Source organism: Mastigoproctus giganteus, chromosome 13 (assembly GCF_048544385.1).
Source record: "Mastigoproctus giganteus isolate SK-2022 chromosome 13, ASM4854438v1, whole genome shotgun sequence".
Taxonomy (NCBI): Eukaryota; Metazoa; Arthropoda; class Arachnida; order Uropygi; family Thelyphonidae; genus Mastigoproctus; species Mastigoproctus giganteus.
Genome location: NC_143587.1, coordinates 64,837,968 through 64,858,359, shown reverse-complemented (window position 1 = coordinate 64,858,359; position 20,392 = coordinate 64,837,968). Strand labels below are relative to the sequence as shown.

Below are 20,392 nucleotides of genomic sequence, written 5' to 3'. Positions count from 1 at the left end.
AGATCCACCTTCACCACTTACGGTTTTCCAAGAAATTTTATGCCGAGTTTTGAACTTGTCTAGCCATCCCACAGAAGCTTTGAACTCATTTACTCCCATAGATTTCGCAACCTCCAAAGCCTTTTTCCTAATAATAGGCCCATTAATGGGAATTTTTTTAGTGACAAAACCACTCGTACGTAACATTGTCAATTTGAAGTCCAACAGTTTTCGGGAATGATTTTTGAACCTGATCATTTCCGTGTTGCCAAAATTGTTTGAGCAGTTCATTTTTTTTCTTTAGGATGTTGCTTACCTGCGTCTTCCCGATTTTGAATTTTGCAGCGAGACTGCGAACACTATTTTTTTGCCGATCATACGCATTAATGAGTTCGACTTTATCTTTTAAAGTTAAATGTTTACGTGAAGACATTGTGCACTTCACACGACACTGAACAAAACTGAAAAGATGAAAGGCTGACCATATTCCACCCCCTTGCACACACCGAATTCATCAGAAGTTTTACACGTGCCTTAAAATTCTTGAAAAAAGGGTTTAGAACCGCGACGCAAACCTTGATAAAATTCAGAGAATCGGAAATAGAAAACAAACACACGATTGAGGCAATACGTGGAAGAAACGTTCCTAGAAAAAGGGCCGTAAGCTCGCCCGCTGTCCGTTATGGGGAGATCAAATTAAGTGCTAATCTAAACGAAACAGTGCAGATTGCCTGTCCGCGTCCGTTACAGAGAATGTCCGCTACACAGAAGCTGCAAACACGTTAAAACCAATGGAGGTGAGTTGGGGAATTTGAAAATGTCCATTGTAGAGAGATGTCCGTTAACGAGAGGTGTCCGTTAGGAGAAGTTTCACTGTATTCAAATAAATGGATGCATGTGATTGGGGAACAAGGCTAGCAACAGAGCGGGTGTCAATATTTGAACTCTGCTAAGTAGATGTTTTATTACATAATTTTTTTTGTTTAAAATTAGTAGTAGACTTATTTTTTGTTATTTGATAGAGTAGATGAAACTGTTTTCTTGCTTAGCCTCTGAAATTGTCACAGTAAGAGAAAATTCTGCTATTACTGTCAGTGTTAATCACATTAACATTTCATATCCTTTTTTCATATGTATAAAAACACTTATAATTAACATAAGTGTTTTTAATAAGGCTACAAACTCTAAGTTTACAACATTATGAACATAACTGCACAGTGTAATATTTAACATAACTCGGTAGTGTATTACATATAATATAAATTTTTAGTGTAATAAATATTATTGTTGCATAACCTGTGAATAGTGTAGTGTCATTACTGCACTAAATTACTTAGGTAACCCTTAGTTTGGTGTGGTATTTACAAATTAAATTAAAGAAGAAACATCACAATTCAGATTAGAGCAGCAAAGCAAAGAGCTCAAAGTAGTGGAAGTGCTGTGACTCAAGGGAGAACTAAGGAGGGCAGTTCTCCACAAATCATAGTTTTGTAAAATGTGTTACTTGTTTGATATTTGCAGAGTTCTCTGGAATGCAATATGATATAGCCAGCCATTGCATATGTTCATCACAAAGAGTGTAAAGAAATGAAGCACGAAATCAGCATTCTGATGGGCATTTATGAAAGCTTGAAGAAAGGGTTGATGTTATCAAAGGAATTAAAATGAGGGACCCACAAGCCCATCCATCTTAAATGCCAATTTGAAAGTATCTATAATTCTGCTTAGACACGATACTTTACACACACACACACACACACACACACACACACACACACACACACACACACACACACACACACACACACACACACAATTTATAGCTGGCCACATTATTAAATTAATTATACTAACCAAAAATTTCTGTTTAAATTCACTATTTTAAAATAAGAAAATATTTTAAAAATTAAAGATTCTGACATACCTTTCTGATATTATAGAAGTCTCTATGAGGAACAGCTTTTTGTGCAGCTAATTCACGTAATTCATTTAACAGCACATGCAATTGATATTTTGAAGATAAATAACTTAGTCTTCGATAACAGAAAGATTTCCTGATTAAAAAACAAATTTTAAAAACCTTTTATTATATATTATTATGTGAATGCACATGAACTTTACTTTGCTTATAATATATTACATTATGCCCATAACACCATTCAAATAAAGTGCTTTATTATATGAACTAGTAGCATTATGTGAAGAAAGTGATGTGTAGCAGTAAATATGACATTGACAGTGAGCTGCATCCAAGCTGACTACTTCTTACAGCAGAAGGTGTCTCTCCAGCAGAGATTAATTGAAAATTGACATAAATCATGTCCTTGAATATACACACATGCAAATCATTGTGGCGAAGGAAGAAAACTGTGGAGGATAAATCTTACCCAGCCTAAGCTTACACAGCTAACTCAGAATAAAACAGTCTTGGCAGACAATACTATTAGGGTAGGTCAGTGTATGGCAAAAACTGACAATGTGGCCAAAAAGCTGGATATCATTTGTGGTTCTGCTGCACCATCATGCATGATATTATAATATATGGGGAATGCATGAAGTAGATGGCCAAAAGTTTCAACAATTAATAAAAATGGATAATATCATGAGACATGAATTTGCAGTGTGTAAAGTGACACGAAGTGGTTAGAAATGACTCTTTAGACTGTACAGAAACTGTGAATGAGACATGATGCAAGCATTTCAAACCAGAGAACAGATGATGTAGCATGCAATGGAAATGGTCATCACCACAAATGAAGGTATTAGATGCTTGAAATCACTAAGTAGGTTATGCTTATGCTTACAAGAAGTGCTGTGCCATTTCATGTAAAAGTGAGACGGTCAACTTACCGAATTATGCACAAATCCCCAAAGATGATATGTGACAACATGCCATCAAAAACAAGAACCAGATAGATATCTGTCTGATGTTACTTTCTTATATGAAAATGTGTGACAACTCATGGCTCAATAATACTAGAATAACCATCCATAAACTGCATTGTGAAGTGACCAAGCATCTTTTGTATAGTTCAGACTTTGCACCTTTGCATTTTCATGTTTTTGGAAGACTGAAAAATGATCTGGTAGGATTTCAATTGCACATGAACAATGAGGTGAAGGAAACAATCAGTAGTGGCAAAAGTAGCAAAAAGACTTATGAACGTGGTATAAAAAATCTGGTGTATAGATGAGATAAGTATCTGAATAATGTTGAAGATATCTTTGAAAAATAAAGTACCAGTAACTGTTTAAAAAAATTCTCATTTTAATTGAAATCATTCTCACAGTTCCCTCATAGTGTGATGGGAGATGTATGCGCACACAGAGGGAGAGTACTTCAAGTGAAGTCTACTTAATACGAAACACGTAAGATGAATTACTGACAAACTATGAACAAAATTATGGGTAATTTGACCTTTTGCCAAAGTAAAATTAATAATAATATATATATATATATATATATATATATATATATATTTTTTTTTTTTTTTTTTTAATCTGGCTACACTTTTACATCTTTTAAGTATAGCAGTTTTGGGCTTCTTGACATTAAGCAAACAGAGCAACTTAAATTTTCAATTAATTTGCAAAAGTTATAAATTAAGTGGAATACAGAGATTCATAATTAGATCTACATATTTTACACATAAACACAAGTTTCAAAAGTAGATGCAATAAATTCTGGGACATATTCTAGGGTTAAAAAAAAAATAACCATATAAAACATTTATAAAAACAATTCTGAACTGTTACAGAGTTACAGGTTATCTGAATTTAAATAAAAGGGCTACAGAGTTTTGAATTGTAAAAACAATAAATATCACAAAATAATTAAACATCATCAGCCATTTTCAATCCACTGAAGGATGAAGGCCTCTCCAGCAACTTTCCAGTTCCTCCTGTTTAGTGCAATGACCATCCACTTACTACCCACGAACTCGTGTATTTCATCTATCCATCTCTGTCTTCCAGGTTTTCTTCTAGCTCCTCTTAGGTACCATTCTATTATTTTCTTAGTACATCTGAAATGTCTTCGAGCTATGTGTCCTGCCCAAGACCATTTTAGTTCTTTAGTTTTAATAAGAATGTCCTTTGAGTTTGTTGCCTAATCCATGTGTTTCTCTTCTTATCTAACAGTCTGATTCCTAATATAATTTATTCCATTCTTTGCCGTGTAGTTCTCAGCTTCTCTTCCATTCTTTTGGTGAGTGCCCAAGTTTCACTTCCATAAGTCATGGTGGGGAGTATACCTTGGTTCATTATTTTACGTTTCAGACAAATTGGGATATTGCTCCTCAGTATGTGACTATATTTCCTGAATGCTATCCATCCAAAATTTATTCTTCTCTTGACTTTCAGCCATTAGCAAGGGCACATGATGCAAGAAAGCAAGCTTATATCATATCAGCAAAAAAAAAAAAAAAAAATCATTTTACGTGCTTATCATTATTACAGCTAATGACTTGTCCCAGATAAGTATATGAAACCAACTTTTCAATTACTGCTCCTTCAATGATTATATTCCTTTCTATGGCATACTTGTTCATTACTTTTGTTTTACCCATACTCATATTTAGGCTGAAATCATTACTAACACTGCATAACTGATTAAGATTTTCCTCTAATTCTTTGGGATCATAGCTTATGATCACAATGTCATCTGCAAATCGTAAATGGTTTAGGTACTCTCCATTCACATTGACTCCTTTCTGCGACCAGTCTAATCTTCTGAAAGCTTCCTCAAGGGTAGCAGTAAACAACTTGGAGATATTGTCTCCCCTTGTCAACTCCTTTCTCAATTTTAAATTTGCTACTGTCTTTGTCTAGTCTAATAAAGGAGGTAGCATTCTCATATATTTTCTTCGAGTCAAATGCCAGGCATAATGGTGTTTTATATTCATTTGCTTTCTCCATTAGCTGTGATATTACAAAGGGTACTAGGAAAGTTTTGCAATACAACTTTGTTTATTTAATTTTTTCAAAGTAATTTCCTCTACATTCAATACACCTCTCCATCCTCCGAAACCAATCTTTAAACCAGTTCTGCCAAGTTTCACTAGGGAGTAAAGCACACTCGTTGTCCCAAGCCCGTAGAAGGTCCTCATCACTGGAAAACCGCCTCCCTTTTAGCTTCATTTTCACATGCGGGAACAGTGCAAAGTCGCAGGGAGCAAGGTCTGGACTGTAAGGAGGGTGTTCGAGAAATTTCAGTCCTGTCGTGGTCAAATATTCGGTGCAGGCTTTGGCGCGGTGAGCTGGAGCATTATCGTGATGGAGGTACCAGGTGTCCATTCTTGACTTTGGCCGCAGGTTCTTCATAGATCCAATGACTTTAGGCAGGCATTGTTCAGTATACCACTTAGCTGTGACTGTCTTCTGCGTGTCCAAAACGACACGTTCCACAATTCCACTCGATTTGAAAAATACAGCTATCATTTTCTTCTTTACAGATCGGGATTTTCTGACAATTACGGGTGTGTCGTCATCATCAAAGACCCAAACTTTGTTTTGAGCCTTGGTCGGCAGATCGTAATAGTACAGCCAAGTCTCGTCACCTGTCACGATGTTGTTCACATACCGAGATTGTCCCTTATCAAACTTTTTTAACATCTCCCGGCACCAAGTCACACGTCGTGTCATCTGTTCTTCAGTCAGCTGATGCGGCACCCAGAGAGAACAAAGTTTCTTCACGTGCAAATGATCTTGCAGAATTGAACGAATTGCTGGTGCATTTAGGCCCAAAGTATCCTCTATCTGTTGGTAGGTCACTCGCCTGTTTTCGTCAAGCATTTTCCTCACAGCAGTAACGTTTTCCTCCGTAACTGACGTTCGTGGCCTTCCCGGCCTCTCAGAATCCTCCAGAGTGAAATTTCCCCTTTGGAATTCTCTATACCACCTGAATATCGTTGTACGATGTGGACAATCATCATCTAGTGCAAGAGTCATTTCTTCTAAGTACTGGTCTATGGTTAAACCACGCACGAAATTATACCGCAAAACTGTCCTTATCTCATTTCGTGACCACGATGCCATCGCAAGCACTTTACACTCTCACTACTAATGAATAACTGAGCCCATCGACTTGGCGCGGCGGCTACTATGCACGTATGAACATGTCTCAACATGCAGCAACAAGCAGCTTCCTGTGATTCATTGTTGCGTCATATTGCAAAACTTTCCTAGTACCCTTTGTATGTAGTGTAAGCATCGTTTAGATTTTATCTCATATTGTGGCTACCTTCACAATGAGATACCAGGTATTGCACTACTTCAAATAAATAACACTTCTCTAGTAGAGGAGACTACTGTTATTTATTCTCAGTGGGCACCACCACCCAGATGCGTTCCGGAGCTTGTTGACTCACTCATCAATGGGCTGGCAGGTACCCTGGTAATGCAGACATGCCATCACGGTTGCAAAGTTAATTCCACAATATGAGAGATGCCAAATAGTGAAGATAATGATAATATTTTGAAGGCTAAATGCTCAAGGCATAATACAGTATGGGAGATTAACTATATCTCAACCCATAACGTATTATGCCTTGAGCATTTAGTCTTCAAAATAATACACTGTATTCTTTATCACAAATTTTTTATGTGGGAACACTTTTTACGAGGGAAAATAATACATTGCAATATATAAAGTTGGTTGTTGTTGTTATTTGGTTTTTAGGAGCATTAGCAACTAAGGCCATATTGCTCCGGGAATATGCGGTGGTCATTCCCTGACCTTTCCGCATCCTCCATATTTGGTGGCTCACAGGCTCAAACCCCGGTCTAATCACGAAGCGTGTGCTATGCACTGCTGCTCCAGCCCACCTGGCTACGGAGGCGCCTATAGAGTTGGAATTTGGATTTAAGAAACCAAACCTAGTACAGGGGAAAACTTCTTATCCGGGTTCTATTGCATGCATGCACACAGAGAGAGAGAGAGAGAGAGAGAGAGAGAGAGAGAGAGAGAGAGAGAGAGAGAGAAGAGTGCCGATAATCTGAACTAACTGGGACTTCCGATTTGTTTGAATTTATCAAAAATACTGTTCTGGAGTAAGTTTAAAAATAAAAACACTACATTATACTCATGTATTTTTATTCATAGGTAACAAAACAAACGGAACTTTCAGCCACAATAACATGTGTATAGGCCTTGAACGAAAATAAGAAATTATTTTTTGCTGCACCATTTTTTTGGTTTCTTTGCTACCAGATCTCTCACTCTTTACAGCAAGAATAAGAGTAGTTGACAGTGTTAAATCCAGAGCGTTTCACCGGGGGATGTACACTTCAGGAGGTACATGCACTGGGGTAGAAGAATGTAAACTTTGGGGGGGGGGGGCATGTAGTATATTTTTTATTATTATTTAATATTTACAACATATGTACAGGGTGTCTGTAAATGATGTTTCCGATTTTGATATTTTTTTATTCAGAATTACTCCAAGGACTCAAGCGCTCAAGACTTCTGCCTTCAAACACCATACCTCTGGCAGCAAGGAAACTATTACGTGGATTGACATAAAATTAAATTTTGAAGGTCTAATCCACTTAATAAATATGGACCGATTATTTTCTTCGGTCCTGTAGCTTGACACCAGAATTAAATTTAGGGGTCTAAAAAGTTTAATGGATATGGGGAGATTATTCTCCTTAAATAGGACTAGAACTTTTCGGGGTGTCATGTTCACAGGAATAGAGCAACTCACAATTAATCTGAAACTTTTGTCTTATGTTGTAGTGTTTGTTCTTCACGCATGCGTATAAGTGACCAATCGTAGGACAATAGGAATGGTCTACGGATATTGATTGAAGTTTCATGTAGTTTCATCTCTAAGGTTTCCGCAATAAGTAGTTTGTGGTAGTTGTGTTGAATATTTATAATTTTTGTTTCATTAAAGCCGAATGAATGTCGTTCATTTATTGCAAAGGCAATATGCTGTTCAATGCTGTTCATTTATTGCAAAGGCAATAAATGAACAGCATTTTAGACCCCTAAATTTAATTCTAATGTCAAGCTACAGGACCGAAAAAAATAAATAAATAAAATAATCGGTCCATATTTATTAAGTGGTTTAGACCTTCAAAATTTAATTTTATGTCAATCCACGTAATGGTTTCCTTGCTGCCAGAGCTATGGTGTTTGAAGACAGAAGTCTTGAGTGCTCAATGTTGAGACTGAGGGGTCTGAACACTACGGTTCTGACAGTGGGGAAGATGTTCCACATGTTTTGTAAAATTGATATTGCCTTCCCAAAGAATTATTAGTGCATTGGACTAGGAGAATTGGTTGGAAAAGAAGCTTCCTATATCTAAAATAAAGGTAATCCCTGTTGTTTCATAATTATTATTTAATATTTACAACATATGTATGCAATATGTATATTTACAACATATATATACGGATTTACAACAAATTCATATATTTATATTTATGCGTAATATACATAAATATAAATTTAAGATATGCATAAATATAAATGTTTGCAAATATGCATATATGTATGCATAAATATAAATATACAGAGTATGCATATTTATAAATATTATAATAAGAGTACAGGCACTCACTGGCTTATGTAATACTCGACTTATGGAAATTCGACTTTACGTAAGTTTTTGCTGGCCAGTGCAAACTTAAAATCATGGAAACATATTTTGCATCCCGTAGGAATAAATGGAGGTATCGTGAAAATATCGCAATGTGAACCCAATAACACATTTTTTTTTTTTTTTTTTTTGGTAATTCGTTCCAAGACCTCGGAAGTTGAAATTTTCGCTATATAACTAAGCTATTTATCTCTCTAAAAGGTCATATTTATAATGGAAATTGCACTACACTTTCATCGTTATCATGTGTTTCGTTATAAGAATCAATTTTGAATGCCTTTGTGATATTTTTCTAAAGTACATTTCTGGAGGCTGCTACCATAAAACAATTTGCACTTTCCAGTTTATTGGGCTTTTCTGTTAGCATAATCTATTATAAATGGGTAGTAAACTTGATCTTATTGCATTTGCAATAATACCGATAAATGGAATTGTGGGTTTTTACATTACGGTATTATGGCAAAATGAGTTCCCCTTCACTGAAATCTTCAATCATATAAAAAACAAATAAATTTCCAGAATCTTCTCTTCATTCCTATTTACTTATTGGTCGTTTAATAGGTTCCAGCATCATGCTGGTTTCCAAAACATTAAAGTATGTGGTGAAGTCACCAGTGCAGATTCTGCAGCTGCAGAGAAATTTTGTGATGTGTTGGGAAAAACCCCTTCTAAATCTCCACAGCCCTCAACTTCTGTAGTGGCGAGTTCAACTGGAGAGTTAGTTCTGGCAACAGTGCTCTAAAGGTAAAACTTGCTGACGTTATGCCTGTCTCCTCTCTCTTTTTGTAATTTTATAATTTCTGTAATTTTGTACACTTTTTGTAATTTTTCCTGTGCACAAGATAAAAAACCCAATAAATAATTCTATTTACATGTTCATTGAACATTTCTTTTTTGCTTCAATCAAATTTAGCATGCATAGTTGCGAGTGCTGCATGAGCAGTTAGGGAAATTCGACTTACACAGAGTTCCGTAAAACACAACCCTTATGTAAGTCAGGGAGTGGCTGTATATGAGAAAACAAAAGGAAATATTTATTATTTAACATCTAAATACTAATAATCAATTCACAAAAACCACATTACTGAAAATCACAGATTTAAATTGGCAAAAAAAAATATATATATACAAATTATAATCAAACATGCAAGTACATTGTAATAATCTTATTCTTCTTTGTATGTACATCAATCACTTCAATTATTAAATTTTTCCGATAACTCATTCAGGCCCTCTAAGCTTATCTTCATGCAATCTTGCAATATTACAGTACAGATACATATATAATAAAAAGGTTACAAAATGTATTGTTAATAGGCTGTAACCAAACAGTCTTGTTTGTGGTATACAAAGGAAGAATTAGCAACAAGTAGACTCTCGCTGTGAAAAAAAAACAAATAAAGGGAATGTGAGAACCATAAAGTATACTGCTAACAATTGAATTAGTTAAGGCTTGACAAATTGTTCTAAAAGAGTGAAATATAAAATTTTATGAAAATTCATCCACTGGGAAAAAAAAAAATAAATAAAAATAAAATTATTATTTGATTTCTATTTGTCTGATTTTTAATGACATTTTGGATGGCTAGACAAACTTTATTAAAAGGAACAAATATAAAATTTCATAAAAATCTATCCACTAGGAGCAGGGTTATTACATGTGGATGGATGAATAGATAGACATGGTGACAATAATAGGCACATTATGTATGCATACTAATGCACCTAAAAAGATACATCAAATTCAAGGTAATTTTTTATTTTTTATTATTTTTTTTAAAATTTACAAGTGCAGTATGTTTTTTTAATTTTTGATTTATTTCTATTCCTTCAAAAGTTATGCTAAGAGACATTTTTCAGATTGTGCTCATACTATGACTATTTCAAAAATAAATTATCAATGGTTTAACAAATTATCAAAGTTATAGTAGCTGATTTTTTGAAGAACTTAAAAAAAGGTGTTTTAGTAACTATAGAATTATTTTCAAACTTAGCTGTCACTTTCCTAAAACAATTTTCAAATAAAATGAGAAGCAGGCAATCTTCTCTGACAAAAGTGAAAATTGCACTTTTCCAGTAATAAAGTATGATGTTTAAGATGGGCACCAGAGAGGCACTTATTCTCGCAAATTAATCACAGAAGAGCAGTCCATACTTTCAGATTATCAGATAGTATGAAGCAATTATAAAACTATATTTTGGTGAAACTATCTATCGAAATCTTTTTCCACAGCAAACTGAAATATACTTTCATGATAACAGAGAACTTTCAAGATGAATTATATGAAAACATTTTAATGTTCAGTACAAAACATATCACTGAAAATTTTCTTATCTTCAAGCAATTTTTAGCTAAATATATACCAAATGCTACTCACAATGGTCCATCAGCAATCATGGCACACATGAGTGTCATATGATTCACAAATGTTGCCAATGAAGGGAATGTATAGTCATCATGCTGCCCATTGTCCATATCCTGCTTTGTACGATATATATGGAAAACACCATCTTCCATTTTCAAAAAATAGTTCAAGTCTTCTGGTAGAGTACATTTCCATGGATCTTTTGTTGTAGGTGGTGATCCAAGAGATTCATCTTAAAAAAAAAAGTATCACAAAAACATAGGTTCATAAATATAAGTTCATAAGTGGAGGATATAGTAGCAGCTAATAACAACAGTTTCCATGATAAAACTTATTTTACATGCATGAAAATTTTCATAGAGGCAAAAAAATATTATAGCTGTTTATTAGCTACTCCATCTAGTTCATAAAATCAATAAAATTATTCATCTGGTATAAGAAAAGTAAAAAAAATAAATAAATACAATCAAAAGTTCATATTCAAAACAGTAGCTAAGTCTTATCATTGTCAACTATTAACTGACAGCAAATGTTTTTGCATCTTTTGCATTTCATAGTTATAAAGATAATTCCCATGTAAGATCTACCAAATGTGGTAGTCTGCTGTGAACTGGTGCTTGAATTCATTGCATGTGGTCAAGGATCCAATGTCACCTGAATTTTTTTTTTTTTTTTTATGTGAACCCCAAACACGAGAGGTATTAGAACCTATAGTACTTAGTACCGTGCTTGGGTTGGAGGTTGAGAAGACGAAAGAAGATATTTGTTGACATTGGACTTGAACTTCTGTAGATTGTAATTTTCACGAAATACGTATGAAGGAAGGTTGTTCCAGAAAACGGCAGTTGAATGAATAAATGAGGAAGATGAAAAGTTGGTTCTGTGGGTTTGAAGTTGGACAGTAAATGGATGTTGGCTGGTGGCGCCACGTGTTCGGACTGTTTTGAAAGAGAGAGCGGGAATTATAGAAGCCAATTCAGAAGAACAGTGCCCATGGAAGTACCAGTACGTCTATGAGAAAGCGAGTGGAGAAACTCTGTTAGAGATGAATCATTAATTAACCTAACTGCCCTCTTCAGAATGGAATCAAGAAGCCTGACAGAGGTTTTGGGGGCACCACCCCAGATGTGGGAACAATATTCCATGGCAAGGCAGATTTGCGATTTATACAGAGTGAACAGCTGTTTGGAAGAAAAGTAACACCGAGAGCGAAAGAGAAAACCAAGTTTTTTAGATTCAGAGGAAGCAATATTTCTAATGTGCTTGTGCCAAGAGAGATTAGAAGTCAGGGTAATCCCCAAAAGAGATATATCATTTTGCCTAGAAATCGGAGTGTCACTAAAGATAAGCATTGGAGCAGAAAATCCTTTTTGCGAGATATAAGACAAGACTGAGTTTTAGAAGGGTTGAAATCAACTAAGTTGTCTTTGCCCCACTGGAGAATTACCTGAAGATCGGTATTTAAGGAATTGGTAGCAGATTTTCGAGAAGTTGAAGCTGATTGAGCAGGACAAGGTTTCTCAAAATGGAAAGTGGAATGCAATGTGCTATCATCGGCAAAACTATGGATAGGATTTCCAGTCAATGGAAGAAGGTCATTAATATACAAGAGGAAAAGAGTGGGGGGAAAGAACTGAATCTTGGGGGACACTGGCATTAGTGGAGAAGTTAGAAGACAGAGAGCCATCTACCATCACCCTCAGTGAGCGATCAGAGAGAAAACTGGATAACCAATTATTAAAAACAGTTGGCAAACCATAAGATGGAAGCTTGTTTAGAAGACCTTTATGCCAAACACGATCAAAAGCCTTTGAGATGTCAAGAGCAACTACTTGTGTTTCACCGAACCTTTCCATTGAATTAGTCCATAAATGGGTAACATAAGCCAGAATATCACCAGAGGATAGACACTGATAGAATCCATACTGGCGATCGTTGATCAGATGGAAGGTTTCTAGGTAGTTTCAGAGTTGGTGGTTAATTGTTTTCTCCATTACTTTAGAAAGAGTAGAAGTAATTGCAATAGGACGATAATTGGATGGGAGGGATTTGTCACCCTTTTTAGGAACTGGCTGGATATGAGCAAATTTCCAAGCAGAAGGAAAAACACCTTTGGAATAAGAAAGTGAAAAAATGCGGCAAAGAATAGGAGTAAGTTCAGGGGCACAGGTTTTGAGAACAAGTGGAGAAATACCATCAGGACCTGGAGCTTTCTTAGCATCAAGATTCATCAAAATCCTTCTGATATCCTTTTGATGGAAGACCACAGGAGGCATTGAATGGAGCATGTTGGGAATGATGGTAGGTGTTTTACCAACATCATTAATACATGAGTTGGAAAAAAAATGGGATGCTAGCAGGTCAGCTTTATCCTTGGCTGAAGTGACAACAGAACCATCTAGTTTGGACAGAGGTGGGAGCAGAGATGAGCAAAAGTTGCAGACAATAGCTTTGGCAAGAGACCAGAATGCTCGGCTACCATCAGGGCAAGAAGCAAGTTTTCTACTCTTAGCCTGTTCAAACTCAAGTTTGGACTGATTAATAACTGCTTTACAATTGTTGCGAGCTTTGGTGTAGGCAGAAAATGAAACTGAAGAATTAAAAAGAAGCCAATTACGATATGCAACATTCTTCTCTTGAACAGCGTTAGCACATTTATTGGAAAACCAAGGTTTAGATAAAGGACGAGATTTTAAAGTGGAGTGTGGGATAAAGGATTCCATTCCTGCAAGAATAATTTCACTGACACGATCTGAGCAAACGTTGACATCACAAGTTTTGAAACAGTAATCCGACCAAGGAAAAGAAGAAAAGAAGTCTCGCATGTCATCCCATTTTGAATTCTTGTAATACCAAACAACATGAGGTTGGGAATAGCCATGAGATAAAGGTTCCATTGGAGAAGAGGCAATCACGAAGTTGTGATCTGAAGTGCCTAAAGGACCTCTCACTTCGACCGTGCACTTAGAAGGGTTGTTTGTGAGAAAAAGATCAAGCGTATTGGCTGTATGATTAGGATTGTCCGGTATTCTTGTAGGTAAATGAACAATCTGTGCTAGGTCACTGGTAATTGCAAAAGCCTCAGCATCTCGACCTGCTGGGTCTGTGTGACTAGAAAACGGAAGGCAGCTGGAGTTGTGAACATTAAAATCACCAAGGAAAATTACCTCACTGTTAGGAAAGTTGGACTGGAGAAAATCAAGTTGCAAAGAGAGGAAGTCAAAGAGCTCCAAGTGATTAGTGGAGTTGGGAGAACGGTAGAGACAACAGATGAATTTGACACAATGAGGCAGAGAGATTTTAAGCCAGAGAAGATCGAAGAGAGGAGATTCCAAATTGCCAAGTATCTGACAGGGAATAGCAGAATGGACATATGCACACGTACCACCTTTGAGGTGAAAGGAATCATACAGCGAATAATTTGGGCATCTCAGATGAGCAGTAGTTGAATCAACCGATAACTGAGATTCTGTCAGAAAAAGTACATGGGGTTTGGCAGACTGCAAGTGGAAATGGACATTGTTGAGATTAGAATTGAGACCACGTATATCTGTGAAATGAATTAGGAAGTGCTTAGGAGGTTTAGATATTTTTTCGCAGATAAGCTTGCTCTATTAGTTTGACAATTCATGGTATATTCAATAGTAAGAAAAAGTGGGTGGGACATGCTGTATGAAGTAATGAAATTTTTGGATATGGTGTACACGTGGTAAGAATGTACCCAGATCCTTGACATAACGTGGCCTCGACAATGCTCCCCGCATACACACTACTCGGACTCCCTCCAGTCACTATCTGGCAGAGTAGAGGTAGCAAGATTATACACTAGCTGATCCGGAAGCCTCCTAGAGAGTTACCAATAGGTTCGGTCCAGTGTACTAACTAGCGGCCGGCCTGCGAACACTGTTTTAGAGCTGTACCCTCGAAATGTAAGGAATATTGGATCTCGCCACGACGTTCATCATAACCTCAAAAGTCATCAATCATACTGCATGATGGAAGAGATAGGGAAGGGTTGACCGGAACTTAGCTCTAGAGACTAAACATGGGTTCCACCACTTCAAGCCTCCAATAAGCAAAGTGGTGGTATTTCACCGGTTGATGAGAGTCATCTATCACCTAGTACTGCCTGGTAACACAGAGGGGCGGCGTTCCTCCATGTGGTGTGGGCACCATACCTCGACCCCTGCTTACGTTGGTTCACACCTGGGTGGTCACCCACCATGTACTTGTGCATGGAAATTATACACAGGATTACTAACAGTCCCACCATCGTGAAGGTGCAAGCAGAGGATTTGGCTGTCACAGACCGTCCGGACATTCCGCGAAATTGGGTCCACTTGACTTGAGTGTCACCCGAATATCAGTTCCATCAGCGTTTTAGACTCCGAGGTAGCAAGTATAGCTTGTCTGGCATATCTCAGAGAATGTCTGTGACAACCTCAAGGACCTTTACAGTGCACAAAGACTGATTCCCTCAGGTGGACTGACATATTTCCTTTCATCTAGTCAAATGTTTACAACAGTCATTTATGCTATGAAATTTGACCCATCAGAATGACTAATTTAATTTTGCTGCTTCTGTTAACACTGAAAGTAAAAATAGAGATTTTAGTCAGTTGCATTTTTTTGCCATCTCATTTATCCTCTAACTTTTGTGGATTTATACATTAAGAGATGTGCACACTATGGGGGAATAAATACCTCACTGATATAGGATACAAAGATATAATACAGATCAAGAGCAATTAATAAGAAAAATTGTTTCTTTGTTGAATTTTAGACTGAGTGAAAAGTCCAAACACGTTAATTTTTCTTACGTCAAATGCCAGAATACAAAGGTAAATTATCTATATAATATCGGTGTAGATACACCATAGTTTGCCCATAAATTTGAACTATGTATGTAATGTAAAAGGCATCATTTTTAATCGTATCTCATATTGTGGTTGACTTTACAACGAAATAACTGGTAACTGTTATTTACAACGAAATAACAACTTCAAATAAATAACACTTCTCTAGTAGAGAAGACTACTGTTATTTATTTTCAGCAGATATCTAGACAAGACTGCAGCAATAATTCAAACACAGCATGGGTTTGTTAAGGGAAAGTCTTGTCTGACAAATTTGATTGGTTATTATGATGTGGTCACAAAGGAACTGGATGCGAAAAATAATTTTGATATCATATACTTGGATTTCAGGAAAGCTTTTGACACTGTTGCGCATGGAAGACTACTGTACAAATTGGAGCAGAATGGTATTAAGGGTAAGTTGCTACAATGGATAAAAGGATGGTTAAGTGGGAGAAGACAGAGGGTGGTAATCAATGGGTGCTGCTCTTCATGGACTAATGTTATTAGTGGAGTCCCACAGGGTTCGGTGTTGGGTCCACTGTTGTTTTGTGTATTTATCAATGATATTGATGAAGGTATATCAGGCTTAATGTCGAAGTTTGCAGATGACACAAAGGTTGGCAGGGTTGTTAATGACAGTAATGGCCGTGTGCTACTGCAACAGGATCTAGATAATTTGGGCAGATGGGCTAAGAAGTGGCAACTGAAGTTCAACCTTGACAAATGCAAAGTACTGCATATGGGTAGAAGTAACCCCAGAGAAACGTACCAACTGTGTGGTACTACACTTAAGGTGGTAGAAAATGAAAAAGACCTGGGAGTAATTGTGCAGTCAGATATGAAGTTTTCTGAGCAATGCAGACAGGCTGCTAGGGCAGGTCATGGGGTTTTGTCAATGATATATAGGAATTTTGCTAGCAGGGAAAAGGAGGTGATTGTCCCTCTGTATAAGGCAATGGTCAGGCCACGCCTTGAGTACTGCGTACAGGTCTGGAGGCCTCATTTTAGGAAGGATGTAGATTTGCTTGAGCGTGTACAGAGAAGAGCAACACGATTGGTGAGGGGAATGAAGGGATTCTCTTACCAAGAGAGGCTTAAGTTCTGCAAATTGCAGTGGCTGGAGACTAGGCACCTGCGCGGTGATCTGATTGAGGTCTATAAGGCCTTGAATGGGTTGAGCACGCTGAATTCTGATGGGATCCTTCCACTTGTTCAGATTACGAACCTACGGGGACATAAGTTCAAATTAAGAAAGGACAGATGTAGAATAGATGTGCGGAAATTTGCCTTTAGCCAGCGGGTGGTTAATTGCTGGAACAAACTTCCATCTGTCGTTGTGGAAGTTGATAGGTTAAATAAATTTAAGGAGGAACTGGACAGGCATTTGGAGGGAATGGTGTGATGATTTTTTTTTTTTTTTTTTTTTTGGCTGATGCTGCATAAGCTCCTACACTTGCTTTCTTGCATCATGTGCCACTACTACTACTACTACTACCCAGATGATCATTTCGAAGCTATTTGGCTTCATCATCAGTGAGTGGGCAGGTACCCTGATAATGCAACATGCCAAATGGTGTATAAATAATAATGTATTAGAAGATGAAATGCACAAGGCATAATTTCTTATGGGTTTAAGTAATTAACTATATAATGTGGTGGCATGTTGCATTAGCAGGGTACCTGCCCACTCCCTGATGAAGCCAAATAGCTTCAAAACGATTGTCTGGATGGTGGTATCCACTGAAAATAAATAACAGTAGTCTTCCCTACTAGAGAAGTGTTATTTATTTGAAGTAGTGCAATACCAGCTATCTCATTGTGAAGGCAACCACAATATGAGATACAATTAAAAACGATGCCTTTTACACTACATACGTAGTTCAAATTTATGGGCAAACTATGGTGTATCTACACCAATATTATATAGTTAATTACCTAAATCCATAAGAAATTATGCCTTGTGCATTTCATCTTCTAAAGGTAAATTATATATAAAAGTATGTAATTTTTTATAGGAGCTGCTTTACTCTGTAAGCAGAAATGCTATTCAGTCTGAATCATTTGCTAATATTGCATTAAAATATAACCAGTCTTGAATATTGCAATGGATTGCTTGCTTTGGAAATTCCTTGATATATCGTACTCTGGTTACAGTATGTCAATTCATATGGTACACCAATTTACATGATACATGACTTGCATGCTTTCATCGTCAAAAGTCTCTACCATGACAGGTCCATGACAGACAAAACTTAATTAGATCTTGATCACCCTTGCTGTATTTAAACTTCTTTTTCAGCTCAAGATATCCATCAGCCTCTAATAAATCATCCAATATTCCAATTATCCTTCTTCCTCTCAGTCTCTTGCTCATCACTTTTCCTTCAAACTTCTTTTTTAAATTACCTTGGTCAGGAGTTCTTTGAATCTAATAAATTTTATAAAATAGGCTTACTTTAATAAAAAATGGACTTTCTTATAACAGTTAATGATACTTCCTCATGACTGAAATTTCAGTTTAGTTTACTGGTAAAATATAATTGCAATCTTCTCATCCCCAACTAACAGAATTCCAAATACCAAATTAAGAGTTGACAATTGGTCTTTGGGCAAATGGGATTATCCAGAGATATTGCCAGTATTTGGATTCTGTTGGTGGAGGGATATATACTTCTGATATTCTACATATAATGTCCTCCTTCAATTATCACAATAATCAAATTACCAAGAAGTTAGGTAGTACAACTGTTTTATTATTATATATAAAAATGTAAGTATTGGGGATTCCTTTCAGCTTCAGTCAGTATGTTGTTTCAAACAAGCTCAGAAGCATATAGGCTCAAAAAAAAAAAAAAAATCACCTGGATGTTCTTTCAAGTAGAGCAGATTACAAACTGCTAAAGGGACCTAATCTATGCTGTCAATTTGAATATGGCTGAACCTAACAGAGATGCTGCTTAAAGAAACTTATGAAAATGAATAAGTTTTGTCATATTATATCATACTTTAAAAAAATAAAAAATTAAGTATAATAAAGTTTTTAAGAAATACAATACATACGTGCATATTTAAATTATAACACCTCCCTAAGAAAATGCCTAATTTTAGCCAAATCCAACCTTGTATAAAAATACAACTTTATACCTGTTAGTGATCATGTGGAGTAAGTAAATTTGACTTCCCCTCCTCATAAACAACATCCATATTTTGCAAGGTAATTTCTCTAAAAATTCAAGTTTCTATTGGATAGGATAAAAGTGCTATAAAGTTGGAAATTTCTTGTATATGATTTCGTATACACTGCAACAGCACTACTCATTTGGAATGCAAAATTATTATCTGAAAGAGAAAACCTAATAAGACACATTCTATACAATGCAACACTGTTGTCTGGATGATTCAGAGCAGTGGATGACTACTGACAGAATAGCTGCAAATTGAAATAAATGTAAGGTTGTGACAACAGAATTATCAGACATGTCTAAAAGCCAAATTCAAGGTCAGCTAGTGATGATACATGAACTAACTCTTTTTTCCAATGACTACTATCTTGCATGGAGTATCATTTCCCTGAAGTCTGCTTGCACAGTTGCCTTCAAACTTGTTTCTATGGCCAATGAGGGCTTTGGGTTGGGGGGGGATCTTTTTTAGCATCCCCACATGGTATCTCACTATTAAAGCCAGGAAGTAGTCACTGGAAAAAAGTTAATAATTAGTATTAATAGAAGCAAATGATGCAAGAAAGCAAGCCTTTACAGCATCAAAAGAAAAAAAAAAAAAAACATTTCACTTATCCCCCCCCCCCCCCAATAGTCTGTCTAGTTCCTTGAATTTATTCGAACTACCCACTTACACAACAACGGTTGGAAGCATTAGTAGAAACATATGATGCAAGAAAGCAAGCTTATACAGCATCAGCAAAAAAAAAAAAAAAAAAAAGCCTTCCCATTTCACCCATCCATTCGCTCCAAAAGTTTGTCCAGTTCTTCCTTGAATTTATTTAAGCTATCAACTTCCCTGACAGATGCAAGTTTGTTCCAACAATCAACCACCCACTGGCTAAAGACAAATTTCCACACAATCTATTCTACAACTGTCTTTCCTTAATTTGAATTTATGCCCCCTTCAGGTGCAAAATCTGAGCAAGAGGAAGAATCCCATCAGCATTGAGCTTGTTCAACCCATTCAAGGCCTTATACACCTCAATCACCTCGCATGTAAGGCCTTATACACCTAAGCACCTCACATGTGCCTAGTCTCCAGATGCTGCAATTTGCAGAACTTTTCATGGTAAGAACACCCCTTTGTTTCCCTCACCAATCTCATTGCCCTTCTCTGCACTCATTCCAGCAGCTCTACATCCTTCCTAAAATGAGGCCTCCAGACCTGCCCATTGCTTTATGCAATGGTCAGGCCACACCTTGTGCTTGTTCCACCAATTGATGACATGTTGTTGTTGTTGTTTGTTTGATTTATTGGTGCAAGGGCTACTAAGGCCACAATGCACCAATTACAGTCTTAATTGGTACAGGTTTGGTATATTAAACAGATCATATAAATTATTTAAGGGCAAAGGCACCT

At 36.5% G+C, this 20,392-nt stretch overlaps 1 protein-coding gene across 4 annotated transcripts in view; it reads right to left on the bottom strand.

Moving 5' to 3' along the window:
• The window catches only part of AMPdeam (AMP deaminase), a 334,349-nt gene that overhangs the window by 138,667 nt on the left and 175,290 nt on the right, over nt 1-20,392 (bottom strand). For all 4 annotated transcript variants that reach the window (XM_090387683.1, XM_090387682.1, XM_090387684.1 and 1 more), the window contains 2 exons: nt 10,965-11,184; nt 1,904-2,033 (listed from right to left, as the gene is read on the bottom strand). In XM_090387683.1, coding sequence (XP_090243809.1) covers nt 1,904-2,033; nt 10,965-11,184 — 350 coding nt within the window. The remainder of the gene's footprint in view (nt 1-1,903; nt 2,034-10,964; nt 11,185-20,392) is intronic.